Here is an 18,535-nt window from a genome sequence, read left to right as displayed (position 1 = left end):
AGGTTGGATGTGATGTTACATGAATCTGATGTGATTCGATGACGTGACCTGAGCTCAAATGGCGATTGCTCTATTGAATCCGCTTTCGGACTCAATCCTGAGGCGTAGCAGCCCATCTCGATAATTTATCAAGTTTATAATCCAATTTGATGTAGCTTGGATGAATCAATCATTTTTTGAATAATTAAGAGATAATTGACACCAAATCCATAGGTATTTGCTAGTAAATCGATGCGATCTTGTTAAATACGACACCTAATCACAACAAAAACGCTATGGGAAGCCAAGTGATTGAACAAGGTCCAAAGAAATGGATCTTGAACGCATTTTCCATGAGTACCCCTGGTCATCTCGCCGCAGGTATGGGTCTAATTCTTCATATCTAACATTAAGAGCGTGATGTTGAAGTTTAGCAGGCCTTTGGAGGCATCCGCGAAACCATAGCTCCAAATACAAAGATATCGAGTATTGGATTAACTTGGCAAAGATCTTAGAAGCTGGAAAGTTTCATGGGCTATTCATCGCAGATGTTCTCAGTCACTACGGCGTATATAAAGGAGAAGGAAACATTGATCCTGCTCTCGCTGGAGCCGCCCAGCTCCCCATGAATGATCCATTGTAAGAGTGTAGGACATCCATCATATCAGATTATTTTCTAACAGTAACAAGTCTAGCAATCTCTGCGATGGCAGCAGCGACAAAGAACCTATCATTTGGCGTCACGGCATCAACTACATACGAGAATCCATTCCTGCTTGCACGGAGATTTGCGACTCTCGATCATTTCACCAAAGGTCGCGTAGCTTGGAACGTTGTGACAAGCCACTTGGAGTCGGCGGCGAGAAACCTTGGCCTGCCAACTCAAATCGAGCACGACGAACGTTATAAGATCGCGGAGGAGTTCATTAATTTGACGTACGAGCTGTGGGAAAGTTCATGGAGAGACGACGCCGTTGTAGAAAATGACGAAACCAGGCAGTACTCCGTTCCCGGCCGAGTGAGAAAGATTAATCACGAAGGGTAAGCAACACAGAAAATACCATATCATCGTATATTCCCTGTCTTAAATCCTATTAGAAAATATTTTAAATCCACCGGCCCAATTACAACAGAACCTTCAATCCAACGAACACCGTTTATATTCCAAGCAGGTGCCAGTAGCGCCGGCAAGGTCTTTGCGACGAAGCACGCCGAATGTATGTTCCTACCCGGCATGACACCAGAAGCAGTGAAAAGATCAGCAGACGACATCCGCCGGCTCGCTATTGAAAACGGCCGCAATCCATCTACGATCAAACTTATCACGGGAGTCTTGATTATCGTGGACGAAACAGACGAGAAAGCTCAAGCCAAATATGAAGATTACTTAAAATACGCTGACCTCGAGGGGACGATGTCGCTTTTCGGAGGATGGACCGGTGTCGACCTAGACAAATGGAGCGACGACGAAGACTTCAAATTCACCGGCCCCGGTGCGATCCAAAGCATGATTTCATCATGGACTGCGACGGTACCGGGGACGCAGGATGTCAAGTGGACAAAAAGAAGGATTGCGGAGGAGCTGGCGATAGGAGGCGCTCACCCCCGGGCTATTGGGTCGGCGAAGACGGTGGCGGATTCCCTTCAGAGGTGGATCGACGAAGCCGGGATCGATGGCTTCAACATTTCATATGCTGTCAACCCGGGTGATTTCGAGGATATCATCAAATATCTTCTGCCAGAACTGCGGGCAAGGGGAGTGTTCTGGGATGATTATGCTGCTACTACGACACGGGAGAATTATTTCCAGGACGGGCTTGGACCCAGGTTGAGGGATGACCATCCAGGGTCGAAATATAAATGGCCAGCGGAGTGATATACTGGCTTCTTTCGTACAAGGTACCTGTGTACATAGCAATACTCTTGCAAGAATAAAAAGTGCCAGGTGGAGCGGGACGGTGATGTGGTCAAGGCGTGTTACTGTCTGCCACGTGCTGTTACTGTGTTGATACGGTACCGTAATACTGTGATACTGTGGTACTGTGTTAGCAAGGCACAGTACGCGCTGAGTTTTGATCATGGTTCATGCATCATTTACAAGTACGTAGGCAGGTACGCACTTACTGTAAATCAAGTCCATCTGGTCCATGTGATTAAGAATTAGGTACGTACTTTAATACACCTTACCTATTTCGGACATTTCCAAAAATAAAAAATCCCGATACAGGTGCAGAAATTAAATTAATTAGGTATAGCGCATAGTACTTGGGTACATGCTTCCCCAGATCACAGATCTACCCCAGATTTATCGCGCACTAAGATCGGGAAGTGGGTCTATTTCCTGACCAATCACAAAAATGCCAAGTCCCCTTTTTCGACTTCACGCCTTCTAAAATCATGGAATTGGTGTGAATGTGTTCCGTTCTACACTGTACTTTGACTGGACGTGACATAACGTCGCCATAGAAAATAAATATAATTGAGGAATACATAAACAAGTCATGAATATCCGTACCTATCAGCTTCACGGTCAATGATCGGTTTGTTTTGGTGAACGAGGCGTCACCTTCTGTGGCCAGGGAAGGGAGAATCCGGTCTGGATTCGCGTTTCCTGCCATTGATTGATCATCGGCAATGTTTGATACTCAAGCAAATCGAAAACCTTGGATAAGTCTCCCCATTAATCACTACAACTAATCCAACTAGCATGCTGCTCTTCGCTAGATGACGAGAGAATGGATTTAATTTTTCGCGGATATGTATTTCAAAGAATTCACAGGCATAAGATAGACTCGTAGAAAAGGATTAAATTTGGATATACGATTACCTAGGTACCTTGGCATAAAGATACGTAGAATACACCCTATTATTGAAAGAAAGGGGAAGTGCTCCGAATACTGTGTGTTTGCTTGTGGGTGATGCGATGAAGTACTGTACCGTTATTTATTACGTGCTTCGATTTTCTCAGGAAGGAATCAATAATTTATTCCAGTAATCCATAATCACCGTGGAAATCATCGTGGTACACGCGTACGTGATTAAGTTGGCTTTCCCTATTCGGGCGGTGATGTAGGTTAATTAATCATCGATCTCGATATTATATTGTATTCTACTCGAATAATTAATCATCGATCTCGATATTATATTGTATTCTACTCGAAATACTTTGGTACCTAGGTGTTAAACAGTACAAATAACTGATTTTCTGCGAGTCTTCAATAAATCGAATGTGCGTGGGTACAATAGAATAATCGGGATGGCCTCACATAGGTCAGTACAGGAGGTCAGTAGGCCACCACCTAGGTACGCTAGAAATACCAATACAAGGCTAGTAAAGTATTAAACCGTTAAAGCTATATCGGTACTGTATACACCACTAGGCAGCTGGCATTTTATTACTTTCTGGCAGGAACAACTGCATGTCAGTTGGCCCATGCACATCTTGACTGATCTCGTCGCTCGGGACACTGGTGATTCGGCTGATTCAATCCGAGGGTCAGTGACGAATTTTTTTCTATATATACGCGGGGCATATTCACACACCAAACCTTTCCTCCTTTCTCTTTTTTTTTTCCCCATGCGCTATCTTGATCGTTTCCGCTACTGACTGCTATTGACTGTTACCAGCCAACTCAAGCAAATAAGCACTCGATCATTTACATTTCCATAGCACATTCCGCACTTTACTTTTACTCTCTGTTAATTGCGCTCTTCTTTAAGAATTGCACAATCCTACTCACATTACTTTCATCCTCATTTATCTACGCTCTTCTTTCCGAACCACATAACGCTACTCATATTACGCTTCTATCTTCTTGTCACCCTCTTTCTATGCGCACTATTGCGCGCTCTCCCTACTTTCTCGCGATATTCGTCTGGATTTACCAGATTTGCAGATATTATCAGGTTTTCGTATTACGTGGCGCGGTGTAAGCGCATTATTAATTCATCTATCCCCTTCCGCCTTCATCTTGTCCGCCAAGCAAGATGTATGCCATTACCATTCTCGTACCCTTGTTCCTCGCCATCGACGCCGTGAGCGCCAATTTCTTTGGCGCCATGATCGGCATTTTCATGATCCTACTCCTTGAGTGTACTAGTGATGGCCATCACCCCGGACAAAATATCTCGTCGCTTGTTACCAACGCGGCTCTGTCCATCGGTGTCGACCGCCTTATCCATCACGATGTCGCCCAAGAGATCTACGGCATCGCCTTGATGGGTGCTTGTCGTTATTTCTGTGGATTACAGCGTCCCGCCGTCCACGTTGTCGCCGCATTCAAGATGCTTTCCGCGACCCTAGATCAGGACCATCGAGCATTCACAATAACCTTCTTCTCGACCGTGGGTATCAACGTCATACCCGATTTTATCTTCTCTGCCCTGAATTATCACTTGACGTAAGTTCTATTAATTTCTTTTCGTCGTATCACTTATCGTTGCCCATTGACGTTATCGTTATCATCACCAACCTTTACCTACATCGATAAACACCAACCATCACCACCACCATCATCATCATCATTACCAGTGCTATCATCCTTCCATTCCAACCTACTCGTTCGGAAGTATTCCGTGTCAATTACTATTTACAAATACCCTTCTTAAAATATGTCTTCTCATCAATCCGCCCCTCTCTTTCGTCACGCAACCCTTTATCAATCAAACCCCTTAATGGATCCCTATTCATCATCACATCATCTACACAAACTTATCCTGTATACATTTCCATCCCTTTACTTCAGCCCGATACCCTCTTCAATCATACGGATTCCCCATCCACCAAATCATCACCCTTAATTTCCTTATCAAGCTACACATTCACGGCTACTTTGATAAAAATTAGCTTAGTCTTAATGCTCCTAGTTAAAAGAGATAATCACTAACATGCCTTATTACAGCGCCGGTATAAATGGTACTTTCCGTGCTTGTACAACAGTACTGTCCTCATTTCAACGTGGCACAGCTACCGTCCACGGTCAATCGCCCGCTTCCACACAGTCACCTGGTCTCATCGAGGACAAGCCGAAGACAGATGACAAGCCGAAGGCAGATGACAAGCCGAAGACAGACGACAAGCCGAAGGCAGATGACAAGCCGAAGGTAGACGACAAGCCTAAGGCAGACGACAAGCCGAAGCCAGAGGCACCGCCCGCTTCTACACAGTCACCTGATCTTAAAGCGGATAAGCCAAAGCCAGAGGTGACTCAGACAGCAACTCAGGCTCCTCAGACCAAAGACGATCCCGTCGATGCCGGCACCAAGGTCAGCTCCGGAAAGGTTGCAGTAACGACACGAGTGGACAATCCCAAGATTGGCGTGCAGAAAGCTGCTACTCCTAAAGCTGCTACTCCCAAAGCTGCTGTTCCTAAAGCCGCTGCTCCCAAAGATGCTGTTTCCAAAGCAGCTTCATCACGCGTCAAGCGTTGGGACTCGCCGGATATCACCAATTCCGCGCCACCCGAGCCAGCGCCAGGCGTCTCCCGAACGTATCTGAGATCAGCGGCTGCTGCTGCTGCTGCTGCGAGAAAGGCGGAGCGTGAGGCTGCCGAATTGTCTCAATCATCTGCCAAGGAGGAACTTCCTACTGTCAAGACTGAGGTTCCTGCCAAGGCTGAGGCTCCTATCAAGGCTGAGGCTCCTGCTCCTACCAAGCAGCAAATCAAGGAGTTAGTCGACAAGGCAGTGGAGAACAAGATTGAGAAGTTCGTCGACAATGCAGTCGAGCAGAAGTTAGAGAAGGCTCTCGACAAAGCTGTCGAGAAAGTAATTGACCGAACTCTTGAACGATCAATGGAACGTACCATTGAACGTGTTATGGAACGTACCATGGAACGTACTATGGAGCGAACCATGGAGCGAACCATGGAACGAACTATGGGACATACCATGGAAAGAGTAATGGCTCGCAGTGTTGACAAGGCACTAGAGGCGTTTATGGACAAGGTCACTGGTATGACAGGTGCCCAAATGCCTACCAAGGAGCCTACCAAGGAGCCCGCCAAGCTCCAGGAGGCATCCGTTGAAGAGGCCTGTCAACAAGCTACCGAGGAGTCCGCCAAACCCTCGGAGGTCGTCACCAAGCAGATGGCAGCAGAGTCCCAAGATGTCCTTGTTAAGAAGCCGAGCTCTGTCGTGCAGGAACAAGAATCGGAGTCTCCTGCTATCGATGTTGCCACCGCCAATGACGATGTTGTCGTTGCGGAGGTGCCTACTAGCCAAGCACCAGTCGCTGGCACCGATGAGACCCAAGTGTCCATCGTAGAGAGCGCCCCTGTCTCTCCGATCACGACTCAGACTGCTGCTCCTATCGAAGTGAGCATCGTGGAGCCAGAACTTGTCGATACAACTTCTACGGAACAAGCTACCGTTGACACCGCCATTGGTCAGCCTGCAGAGGCTGAGGTTCAGCCACCTCCCGTTGAGGTTCAGCCACCTCCCGTTGAGGTTCAGTCACCTGTCGTTGAGGTTCAGTCACCTGTCGTTGAGGTTCAGCCAGTTGTCGTTGGAGTTCAGCCAACTATCGTTGAGCCAAACGACCATATCGAACAGGCCAGCCATGAACCGACAATCGTGCAGCCCAGCACTGCTGGTGAAGTTATCACTGAGCCAACCGTCATCGCCACTCAGGTTCCGAGCCAAACTGTTACTGAGCTCCCTCTGATTGACATCCAGTCAAGTGACCACGCTGAGCCCACTGAATCGGTCAGTGCTGAACAAGCCAGTCCTAAGATTGACATCGTGGAGTCAAACGTTACCGACGCAGTTGTTTCTGAGCCTATTGTCAATAACGTTGAAGCTCCTGCACCTGTGGAGACTGAGTCGCATGATCACTCTGAGCCAACCGAGCCTATCGTCACTCAGCCAACCGAGCCCATCGTCACTGAGCCAACTGAGTCTGTCGTCACTCAGCTAACCGAGCCCATCGTCACTCAGACAATTGAGCCCATCGTCACTGGGCCAACTGAGCCTGTCGTCACCGAGCCTGTCGTCACTGAGCCTGTCGTCACTGAGCCTGTCGTCACTGAGCCTGTCGTCACTGAGCCGGCCGTCTCTGAGCCTGCAGTTGTCTATCCTGAGGCACCTGCCCTCGGACAACCCAACGTCGAGCAGACAATCCCGGGACTAAGTGCCCACCAGCCGACAACTGACGAAGAGATCTACACTGGCACTGTCTGGCACGCTCGTCACTCGCAAACAGTTCTGCAGCCCACAACCGACTTCAACTACTCAGATGACTTCGTCGCGATTTGCAAGAATGGCAAACAGTTACCGCCTCTGCCAAAGCCTGAACAGCGCTACATAGGAGTACAGGCTCAAGGAAACGTGGCGCCACAGGTTCCCAATGAGCAGTCTCAGGCTTTCTCACAGGAGCAGCCAATGAATATTCCGCAGGCGCAATCGTGGAATCTCCAGGAGGAACAGCCCATGGGCATGATGTCACAAGTTCCTAACGAACAACCTCAAGGCTTCACACAGGAGCAGATGTCGGCTCTGGGACAGGCCGTACACACGATGCAACAAGGTCCGACCGAGCAGCTGCAAGCATTCGCACAAGAGCAACAAATGGATCTTCCACAGGCTCAGTCATGGAATCCCCAGGCAGATCAAGCCATGGGTATGATGCCGCAAGTTCCCAACGTGCAGCCACAGGCTTTCACACAGGCTTTCCCACAGGTTTTCCCACAGGAGCAGCCGCAGGCCTTCTTTCAGGGACAACAAATGCATCTTCCACAGGACCAGTCGTGGAATCTCCAGGCGGAACAACCCATGGGCATGATGCCACAAGTTCCCCACGGGCAGCTGCCAGCCTTCACACAGGAACAGATGTCGGCTATGGAACAAGCCGTACAGGAGATGCTACAACAAGCTCCTCAAGAGCAACAGCAAGCCTTCACACAGGAGCAAATGTCAGCCATGGAACAAGACATACAGCAGATGCTACAAGTTCCTAGTGAGCAGCTGCAAGCCTTATGGCAGGAGCAAATGTTGGTCATGGAACAAGCCACAGGCACGATGCCACAAGGCCCTAGTGAGCAACCGCAAGCCTTCTCACAGGAGCAAATGTTGGCCATGGAAGAAGCCGCAAGAACAGTGCCGCCTGTTACCGATGAGCAATTACAGGTGTTTCCGCAGGAGCAATCAATGAATCTCCCACAGCCGCAGCCTTGGAATCTCCATAACGAACAAGTCACAATGTGCACGACACCACAGGTTCCTATCGAGCAGCCACAGGCCTTCCCACAAGAGCAACCAAAGGATCTCGCACAGGAACAGTCAATGAACCACCCACAGGCGCAGTCATGGAATTCCCCGGCAGAACAAGCCACGGGCTCGATGCCACAGATTCCCAACGAGCAACCGCAGGTCCTCCCACAGCAGCGGGCATGGACTATTCCTCAGGCTCAACAATCCTCGACGGGCGTGGCGCCAGAAGCCCCTATGGGGTTGTCAACAGATCTTCCACCAGGGACATCGGAAACCGTCCCCAATATGGAAGAAGCCACGACGGATACCGCCATGGATGAATCTTCAGACGATGAGCTTGAACAGATGTTGCTCGACGCCTTGGATGGTAAACCCCTCCCAGAGGATGTTGTGAAGGCAGGGGAAGAAGCAGCAGCGAAGCAGCCGCAGATGCTCTTTGGGTGGAAAGGACAGGAAAAGAAGGGGTTCGACATGAATGGGTTCAACCTGAAATCCGGCCCGAAATTTCCGGAGTCCTGGTCCAGCAAACAAGATGATCCTAATGCGGACCTCATGATGGTAGCTCTTGGCAACTCGCGTTATGAAGATGCACCGTGGGCCACCATACCGCCGGAAATAGAAGAAAAGGCTTCTCGAGCATACAGAGAGTCATTAGTCGAAGATCCATTAGACACCCCTATGTCTGAGGACGAGGATGAGGATGCAGGCGCAGGGGAGGTAGCCAACCACGTCACAACCCAAGATCCATTAGACACCCCTATGTCTGATGACGAAGAGGAATATGAAGGCAAAGGGAAGGAACCTGCCCACCTCCCACTATCAGTGTTGCAAGCCCGTGGCCCCGTTATAACGGACGACGACGACGATGATGAGGTGGAGTGGGAACCTGTGCCACCATTCGTGGTTCCCACTTTTGGAAGCAGCAACTACGGCGCTTCAACTTCTGCAGCACCTCCCACTTCACCTCCTACTTCCGAACCATCTCCTACAAACCCAAGGAACTGGTGCCCCCAGACGACGCCGGCTCGGAATGGCACACCCAGCCATGCACCCAGACCCCATGCACCCAGACCGCCCGAGCCACAGCAGCCTCAGGCCCGTCCACTAGAAGAGTTGCTTCGTCTCGACGCTGCCGGCCAATTGACCAGACATGCCGGTCCCGCTCGCGTTGCTCCGCCTGTGCTGAATCTCGAAGACCGCGCCCCTGCGTTCCATGAAATCCCCAAGGGATATCTAGTCTCCTGCAAGTCGAAGAAGGAACGAGAGGAAGAGCAGGCTAGAATCGCTAAGAATATGGCACGCCCGAAGCCGGAGCCAGTTCCAGATACGACGGAACGCTCTAAGCAGAAGTTTGGCTTCGGTGGAGAAGAGCTGGCCGAAGAGCGCGCGCGGATCAAGAAGCAGCAGGACGAACAGCTCTTCTGGATCGATGACGAAGGGTACCACCATAAGGAGCCATCTACGCACAAGTGGGACGCAAATGACGAACAGCGTCTCAAGGCCATGTGGGAGAATACCAACCGGAACCATCGACATAATACCGTCATGCGACGCTGGGCAGTGACCATTCGGAAAGCGGTTGCGAAGAAGAAGAAGGACACGCTCATTTTCTGGTGGAAGAAGCGTAACGCCAAGATTTCCTTTGAAGCGTACAAGAGAAGAGAGAAGAGGCACGCAAACAGCAACCCTCTCGTCAGGCCGAAGAATGGTGGATCAAAGAAGAGATAAGCTGGTGATGGGGAATTAGGCCACTTCCTGACTACTTAATCACGACGACAGTATCGCCTCCGGACCGTGGGCCCACCCACGGACCGAGTTGACCGACCACTTACATTCTGCTTTCTCATTTGACAGTCTATCTCGTGCCCCCAATAGTCGAACCTTCGCCGGTTCGGCGCCGGCCTGCTTCGCCGCAGGTCGGTTTTTGCCGGGGGTGCCCCAGCACGGTGTCCCTGCTGGTGTTGTATCTTACGAGTGGTATCTCTATAAGACACGAGATTCTGTCATTTGGGTTAGCGGAGGTAGGTGTGTTGGTCTGGCGAGAACTCGTCGTCATTTTGTAGTTGGGAGGTGGCCGACACCTTAAGCTAGTTTATCTTCTTCGCGATCACATCCTTCTCTCGTTCTGTTGAAGGGTCTGCATCTTCTTCTTTCTGGTCTTGTATTATGCTTCATAGGTACTTCTTCCTGGTTTCTTCTCTGAGTTCTTCTCTGGTATTCTCTCTGGTATTCTCTCCTGGTTCATAGGTTCTTATTCGTCCTGCTTTCTCTCATCCGCCCTTTCTGATGAACCGACTCGAGTGGTAAGAGTCTGGTCATCCATTATCGTGGAGCATACATGTCGGCTCATTATTAGCAGTCCGACCTCCGGTTTATATTACGCACACCTTATCTTCTTTCTAGATAACAGCCCCATTCCGATGGCAAGGCTTGGTGGTTGTTTATATCTGTCGGCCCAGTTAGAGAGGCTCGACCTTATGAAAGGATATCCAGCTCGATGGCAAGAGCCCAGGATAATCCATATTAGAAGACATGTTTAGGTCGATGGCAAGACCTTAACATGCATATTTACATAACACACAATTCTCTCTTTCTCTCATCATTCTATTTCTCCTCCCTCTTGGGAGATTCGTTCATCGGCTCGAGTGGCAAGAGCCCGACTATATCGACACCAAAGATTCACAAGGATTTCTCACGATACGATATGACAGTACCATGGGGAAACAAGTCTGATTTTCATGTTTGTTTGGGAGTTATTGGGAGTTATAGGGGGTAATGGGAGTTATAGGGGGTAATGGGAGTTATAGGGGGTAATGGGAGTTATAGGGGGTAATGGGAGTTATAGGGGGTAATGGGTAACGGCTCACCGCATAGTGAGCTACAAAGGAATGGGTTTACTAGGAGTTAATGGGAAATTATGGAAAAGGAAAAAACAAAAAAAATAATAAAACCAAAAAACCGAACAAAAAAATTATAAAAAGAAAAAAAACACAAAAAAAAACATAAAAAAAAAAAAAAAAAAAACGTATATCTGAAGCGGTACAAAGATGGGTTATGGAATATGAAGGAAAGGGGAGATCAAGAGGAAGGGGGCGAGTGGAATAGGGGAGTTGAAGGGGAGAAGAGGGAAAGGTGGAATCGAACGGAAACAAACAACAAAACCTAGCAGGAAAATCAACCTGCTTGACACCAGCTCGAGTCATCAATATCTCGAGCAAGAGCCACAACAACGGCACGAGGGGCAAACAGAAAAACACCCCAAAATGACATAAGGCATCTGCTCCACTGAACCAGGATCAATGCCTAGTATCCAACATAACGACATAACGAAAACACCACATGAGCTACTTCGCAATGCTCTTGAGACCTGAGGAGTACATTCTCAAATTCCGACACGGAATTCTCAACTCACTCTCCATAAAAAATCATTGGGCCAGTTCTAACTATCATCACAACGTTTATCAACTTCATATCACCAAACCTCAAATCTCGCCCATAAATCCCCTGAGGGGTATATCTACAGTTCACAAATCTCGACATAAACCAGTATAAATGCGAACTACCACAAAAAATCGGTTTGCAGACAGGAGCGATCCAGGTGTATTGGTAAGACATCTCCGCCACAAACGACTAGAAGTGTTCCTTATACTAATAAATATTTACAGAAACCTAGGACCACTCCTGAGTCTCACAGAGACAAGTACTGCTCCGTCATCAGTATCACCAACCCGAAGACTAGTATCATCCATCGAGTCGACTACCGTCGCCTGCCTACATCACATGGCAGGCATCACGACAACCAAAAAAACCTACGGCAGACCATTTCCCATACTGAGAAGCCATCCGCTCTAAATCGAATGAGGGATTCTCACCTCCCTCTACAACCATCATAAAAAAAACCGCCACTTTACGCCATCATGACCATATCCCTAGACTTGGTCCTACAACGACGAAGCTACTCGATACCAACTACGGTATCATCCGAAGCGACCACACGGTGGATTCCGGCGTCTACTGCTCTAAATATCTCAACATCACGACACCCCCAAGCTGAAGGGGAAGGGATATATCTCAAAACAACATACAACAACATTCGCAAGTCATTGGCACGGATGGTGGTACTGGGTAAAGGTGATTGGGAACAGCTGGGAGATCAGGATACCCCTGGAATTGGTGAAAGATCCTAGGGGGAAAGGGGGTTAGAGACTCGACAGAGAGTTCTCGAAGCCCGCTTGCAATAGTCTGAAACGACTGCGGAATGCCCACCGCACTCTACTACAGACCAGCACTGCGCGAAGCATAAACTGCAACGCGATGATATGATAGAAATGAAATTCATTCATATCGCACACAACTCATGCCTTTTCAATTGACGATGTGACTATGTGACCATGTAAATGCTGTAGGCTTATTGTGACCTAAAGTAATCGTAGGCATCAAATTCATCAAACACGACTATAATCCTCTATGGTAAATCTACACTGAGTGAGTAGAATAAGCGCAATGTAGCTGTTTAGGGATACTGATCTTCATATCTGTAGACTCATCATCAAGCCCTCCATTCAATATGACTTAAACTCCATTTCTTACCTCTTTCCCTTCTACCCCTTTTCACTTCTACCCCGAGAGTCTCCATCGACCAACCTCTTCTCCTTCTTGATGAGTACCTAAACGCATGTATAATCAGCACCAACAACCCGTAGACTCTATCTGTCAGCCTTACACAACACGAGAGAAACAACGACATCCCACCGCCTACCCATATTACAAGCCCAAGAAAAGGTGATGTCTACCATAATAAGAATGACATTATATCCATCTATCATACTCATACTCCTACAATCCAAACTCATCTCCCCAATAAACGTGTAATAGGCACAACCAAAGCAGGCCAGGCTAATATCGATACCAAGTCCATCTAAGAACCCTCATGGCACCGTCATTCAATCACCCCCTCTTTCCTCAAAACATAAAAAGGGGGGCGATAAAATTCCCAGAAACCCATACCGACCGATAAGTGCGCCGTTGCGAGAATTCTAGTTTATCTCCAAATCCCCATAAGCCAAGGAAATTCGTATCTATAGTAGGTACCGGTATCCTATCCATTCCACACTCGTAAGCCCTTTCTTTTCCTTATTCTTTAACCCCATCACACCCCTACCACCCAGGGCTATGATGCCCATGATGCCCATGATGATGTCCATGCCCCCCATGGTGGTGGTGATGCCCATGCCCCCCCGGCGAGCCCCCCTGAAACCCGCCATAATACCCCCCCGGGACAGGCGACCCGCTATACGACCCACTATACGAACCATGATGCGAATGGTGCCCGTGCCCATGTCCATGCCCATGACTCCCATAGCTCTGGTGACTCTGATTCGAATTCTTCCGCTCAAACTTATGCTCAATCATATTCGCCGCCACCGCACCCACCGCACCCCCCAACATAGTCCCCAGCTTCCCCTTCCCTAGCTTATGCCCTAGAAACCCTCCCGCCCCGCCACCGATCAGCGTCGCGCCGAGCCCGCGCTCGCCGTCCTCGCCTTCCTGGCCCGGCGCGCGGTTCGCGTCCGAGCTATACGGATCTGCCGAGTGAGGACGGCCTTGCGGAGTCCCGTCGCCCGCCCCGTAGGCGGGCGGCGGGTACCCGGCGTCCGAATGGGCAGACCCGGGACGCGCGTACTGCTGCTGCTGCTGCTGCGGGTGGTACGGCGCGAGGTAGTTTTGCGACTGCGGGGATTGGGCGTAGGTCGGTTGGGAAGGGTACGGCGATTGCGAGGGTGCGCCGCCGGTGGCGGAAGCGTAGCTGGGTTGTTGGGGGTACGGGGATTGTGAGGGCGTCTGCGCGTACTGGGGCTGCGACGGGTAGGGTGATGAGGAGGATTGGTTTCGGGGTGGCGCGTAGCCGCCGCCGTTGTTGCCGTAGTAGTCTGCGGCTGACATCTTGTTTTGTTGTTTTGTTGTTTTGTTGGACTTGAGATTGTGGAAATTTAGGAGGTTGGGAGAGAGATCGTCGCTGGGGACGAGGAAGGACGGGTTTGTTGGTTCTACAGTAATAATAAGGTGTCTTTTGTAGGTTCTCTAGTATATTGTCTACGAGAAGTCTATAGGTGGATGTTTGAATAGAAGGAAGAGGAAGAAAGAAATCACAAAAACAGACAGGCAGAGTTAATAAAGAGGCTACCTAAAGTTTAAATACCTACGCATGAACCCTCGATGACATGTAATGTCCATCATAGGGAAGAGTCAACCAGTCACAAGCCCCAAAGCGCTTACGCAGGTCTCGTAAGTCTTCGCAAGTGTTGAGGGCGGGGAGGCGCAGTTCCTTTTGCCTCGCAGCTGATTACTATAACATAGAGATATGCACACGTTGATTGACCCGCGCTGCGCCGGCGTTTAGTGGCTTCAGTGGCTTGCAGAAGAGAAAACTGCCTTGGCAACTTTTGAATGCGAGGGTCGCTCGGCTTCCCGGCAAGAAAAAGAAAAACGACCTTGAGCTGTGGCGGAGCCTTTGTGCGGGGAATACCTATCTAAGCCTAAGAGGTATGCTGCGCCTCACTGAATAGTGAGTCGACCTTCGATGTTCTTTCGAGATCTACGTACATATGTCGAACCCTGAGGCTGCCTTGAGGCTGTTCTTCGGAGCTACCACCGACCGATTCCCCCTCTGTAACCACATAAGACAAGTTTATGTATGTAACGGCAAAATGGAGAGAGGAAGAGGAACATGTGGGGATATCTATTAGTATCAATACATATTGTGATTTCGCTTGTCCGTTGCTACATCCTAGATGCATCAACGTTGGTTATACAAGCATCATCCTAGTATCTCGCTAATGTCAGCTTGCCTGTGTTACAAATCAAGCTTTGTCTAGGACGAATATATCTCGAACCCCTATATCAGAACCCCTAAAGCGTCCATGGATGTGAACAATAGATTATGGTTTAAATGGCAGTGAAATTGCAGATGATTCGACACATGCATTCGATTGTCTCGATAACAACCCTCCTGGGAAGAGGCACGCTTAGATAAAACACCCCCAACTTGAACATATACATTCCAACACACCCTTCCCTTCCCCGTCATCATGCTCATGAATCTCCCCATAAATGCAGCCGTTTGCTCCTTTAATCCCAATGTAATCTCATGAAAAGCCCCGGTAGCTTAATGCATCATGATCGTGAATGCGAAATTCAACAACAAGAATTAGATCCATCCTAAGACGGTAGGTTCCGGGAAATGATATATACGCGAGACAACTGATAGAAAAAGGTCGAACTCTTGTCACCATGTACGGCGGTAATGATGCCAAGGGAATTTTTACATCAGACACCAACGGGAGGGCCGTTTGCTCTTCGGCTTGGGGGGAGATGGATCTCTCCCTCCGAATCCGAGCTATCATCTGCCGCCACACGGTCGAGCATCCGTTCTATGTCGTCGCCACGTAGCGCAGTTCTTGGCCGAGACGATCCGCCTAGGCCTGCGGGGATAGAAAGAGATGGCCTCGGAGCTGATCCGTTCGTTCGGCGACGTGGCGTACCCCTGTTATACGGAGATCCGTGCGGGTCGTCAATATCCATCCCACCATAATTCCCTGGAGATTTCTCGAACCCCACACGTTTAACCTGAGGCGCGTGGTGCGTTTGCGTTTGCGTTTGCGTTTGCGGTCGCGCTGTCGGCAAGCTCTTCCGTCCTTGACTGCTACTCTCAACTCCAGAACCTAATCGTGAAGTCGGAAGGGCTGTTCGTCCGCTACTCCGACCTTGCGCTGGCTGCGACGACTGCGACGGAGGGAGAGACGAAGGAAACGTGTGCTTGACATTAGCAGAGTTTCCAGGGCTGCTCATAAACATCAACGTCTCCAACGCTTCTTGCTCTCGTACGTTTTGGTGTGGAGAAAAGAGTATGGGGTCTACGTTAGGCGTTCTGATATTCGCCTGGCCCGGTGTGCTTTGTAATGGACTCGGCTGAGCTGGAGTGTGAGGGGAAGCATGATGCGATAGGTAGGCCGGTGCAAATCTTGCGTTGGAGCTACGTCTGGGGTGAACCTGGCCAGGCTGACGCGGTTGTATAGGGGCAGGCGGGGCTAATGTTGGCACTTGGGAGATGGGCGATGTCGCGGTGGACCCTTTCATGTTGCCCTCTCTCCAGAATGATTCGTAAGTGCGGCCTTGAGAAGGGTGGTGGAATGTAGGACTAGTAACATTGCTTGAAGCTCTATGTCGTGTAGGAGCAATAGGAATCCGCGGGCTCGCAGACGCGCCGTGTCTGCCATGTAACGTCGAAGTGCTAGAGGTGGGAGAAGCAGCTTGCGACGCGAGCGACTCGACCTCGTCAATAGAATGTCCTTGCCAGCCATTGTTAACCTTGACCATGGCGTAAGACAGCTTTGTTCTGAGCTCAGCAGATAGCTAAGATAGAATTAGCAAATAAATCATGACGCGTCGTGGGCCTTGACTAATTTACCTCTCCAATGCGACTACCAGCAGTAGATGCCACGCTCACAGTACTTGTATTTCTAGAATGACCGACGCGGACTGGTGATACACTTGAGCTGTTTCTGGTGTGCTTAACCACGCCGTCAGCCATCCTCTTCTTGGATTGACCATTTATTGGCGTCCCATCTATTTCGTTGATCTTTTGCTGTGCTGCAGCAAGCTGTGATAGCTGTAAAAGCTGAAGCTGAGATTGGGATTCTTGACTTGATGCATGGCCATTTTGAACCCCATTGCTACCTTCGCTGTCGCTTTCGGGTGGGGTGAAGATGCGATCGGTGGTGTTAGAGGCGGTAGTATCTTGCGAATTGTTGCCGGAATAACTGGTCGTCGGTAGGGTCTGGCTACCGGGTTGACTTTGAGGTTGTGGAGGGTGACCCGGCCCCGTCGAGACACTTGAGCTGGTGACCTGTGACATGGTCAAGGAAGGTATGGGTTAGGTGAAGAGGGTAGAGGGGAAACGCCGAGGCTCCAGTATGAGGCCGTCGCGTCAAATTGGACTCGTATATAGTTTGACTGATAGATTGGCATCAATCGCGTTTTTGTGTCATGTGAATCGCGATTCCCAAGATATGTCTTAGAGGTATAGCCAATCTCGAAGACGAGATAATAGTGAAAGCTGTAGGCTTCCGCGTCTAGCGAACGTGGAATATTTTTCCCTTTGTGAGCGCTGATGTTGCTTAGCGAGGTGTACGCGTTACGTCGTCAGACCCCCAGATATCTCACGGAATCACGGGATGTCAAGACGCATTAGACACCAGTATAGCTTGTAGTGCAGCCAGTCGCGTTGAGCTGATAGCAAGCAATTAGCATTCAGAGAGAATCTGAGACATAGGGTAGGCGATAGGCGAAAGCGGCGAATATGGTGTTGAAAGTGGGAAATGTGCGTGCTGCACTTAAAGAGTGGAAATGGTACCTCTTTAAGCCAATTTATTCCATTTGATCCAGAATTGGCCCGATAGACGTGACGCGACTTGGCCTGGCTCGAGGGTAGAGAAGGTGCAATGTGATTTCGAAGCCCAATGATGAATATATCTACATGCAAGTATGTAACATACACGTAGTTTGAGGTTGTGAGATTGTCGCTTCCGTGACGTTAAAGTTGGAACTTGGACCAAAGGAACATGAACAAGTCAACTCAAGCAATAGTAGCGAATGGCTAAGAGGGGAAGGAATAGTGGGAGGCCATTGGCGGCTTATTACGCGGTCAAGTCGCGCGACTTCTTTTTTTACTAGGTTTACGTAGCGTGGGTAGCGTGGGTAGCGTGGGTAGCTGTGCACGGTTCTACCTTTTGACACCCATCTCAGCCATCTCTCCTCCCATCTTGGGGGATCATGTGCGCTAAGATTAACAAGATTTACTTGATCCTAGCGCCTCGCAGCGCCATTCTTCCAGGGGTCTCGTTCTAACTTTCAAAAAATCCTATGTACCTCTTCGGTTACACTCACTTATGAAATTGACATGGTAGACAGTTGTCCTTGCATTAATTTTAATAAGTGAACCTTAAGTGTAAAATATGCCTTACGAAGAGTTTTGTTTGGAGTCAAATGCACGAGCGTACATAAATTGTAAATATAAACATCAAAGTAAATAAGGGAAATTGTAGAAGAAAAAAAAGATATGTTCGAATCCAGTAATTCTGCTGCCTCGAAGGCATCTAGAAACACCCATAAGACCAATACTAGGTACCTGCACTAAGTGAGATCTATCACTCCCCTGTCTGATAAAAATGACGAGTGCGGCCACTGCGGCGGAGAGACGGGAGGGAAAATGACCAAATGCAAAAAATGGCGCGCCTTTTTTCTACCTGGGTACTTCACGGCTTGGTTCGGTCTAGAAACGCACTGGCCA

At 49.1% G+C, this 18,535-nt stretch overlaps 4 protein-coding genes across 4 annotated transcripts; 2 read left to right on the top strand and 2 right to left on the bottom strand.

The window, feature by feature from the left end:
* Nucleotides 1–275: 275 nt before the first annotated feature.
* F4807DRAFT_470478 (Nitrilotriacetate monooxygenase component A/pristinamycin IIA synthase subunit A) lies at nucleotides 276–2,055 on the top strand (the record flags this gene model as incomplete). The annotated part of the gene is made up of 4 exons (XM_048002819.1): nucleotides 276–360; nucleotides 417–618; nucleotides 670–1,020; nucleotides 1,078–2,055. The coding sequence occupies 4 exons, from the start codon at nucleotides 276–278 to the stop codon at nucleotides 1,853–1,855; spliced, it is 1,416 nt and encodes a 471-aa protein (XP_047850577.1). The 3' UTR covers nucleotides 1,856–2,055.
* A 1,911-nt stretch (nucleotides 2,056–3,966) lies between these two features.
* On the top strand, nucleotides 3,967–9,915 carry F4807DRAFT_470477 (uncharacterized protein; the record flags this gene model as incomplete). The annotated part of the gene is made up of 2 exons (XM_048002818.1): nucleotides 3,967–4,379; nucleotides 4,881–9,915. The coding sequence occupies 2 exons, from the start codon at nucleotides 3,967–3,969 to the stop codon at nucleotides 9,913–9,915; spliced, it is 5,448 nt and encodes a 1,815-aa protein (XP_047850576.1).
* A 3,225-nt stretch (nucleotides 9,916–13,140) lies between these two features.
* On the bottom strand, nucleotides 13,141–14,678 carry F4807DRAFT_440605 (uncharacterized protein). The gene has a single exon (XM_047999321.1). It carries the CDS (start codon nucleotides 14,128–14,130, stop codon nucleotides 13,345–13,347), a length of 786 nt encoding a protein of 261 aa, XP_047850575.1. The 5' UTR covers nucleotides 14,131–14,678; the 3' UTR covers nucleotides 13,141–13,344.
* A 726-nt stretch (nucleotides 14,679–15,404) lies between these two features.
* On the bottom strand, nucleotides 15,405–17,347 carry F4807DRAFT_243911 (uncharacterized protein). Its single transcript, XM_047994315.1, has 2 exons — nucleotides 16,655–17,347; nucleotides 15,405–16,599 (listed from the first exon to the last, which is right to left on the bottom strand). The coding sequence occupies exons 1-2, from the start codon at nucleotides 17,099–17,101 to the stop codon at nucleotides 15,514–15,516; spliced, it is 1,533 nt and encodes a 510-aa protein (XP_047850574.1). The 5' UTR covers nucleotides 17,102–17,347; the 3' UTR covers nucleotides 15,405–15,513.
* Nucleotides 17,348–18,535: the final 1,188 nt, after the last annotated feature.

This window comes from Annulohypoxylon truncatum (assembly GCF_022578515.1).
Source record: "Annulohypoxylon truncatum strain CBS 140777 unplaced genomic scaffold F4807scaffold_37, whole genome shotgun sequence".
NCBI lineage: Eukaryota > Fungi > Ascomycota > Sordariomycetes > Xylariales > Hypoxylaceae > Annulohypoxylon > Annulohypoxylon truncatum.
This window is presented reverse-complemented; position numbering and strand designations above follow the sequence as displayed.

Bases quoted from the DNA above. Each gene is read 5' to 3' on its own strand.
- F4807DRAFT_440605 (XM_047999321.1), bottom strand. From the start codon at position 14,130: ATGTCAGCCGCAGACTACTACGGCAACAACGGCGGCGGCTACGCGCCA.
- F4807DRAFT_243911 (XM_047994315.1), bottom strand. From the start codon at position 17,101: ATGTCACAGGTCACCAGCTCAAGTGTCTCGACGGGGCCGGGTCACCCT. The intron at 16,600-16,654 runs GTAAATTAGTCA...ATTCTATCTTAG, and splicing joins CTGGTAGTCGCATTGGAGAG to CTATCTGCTGAGCTCAGAAC.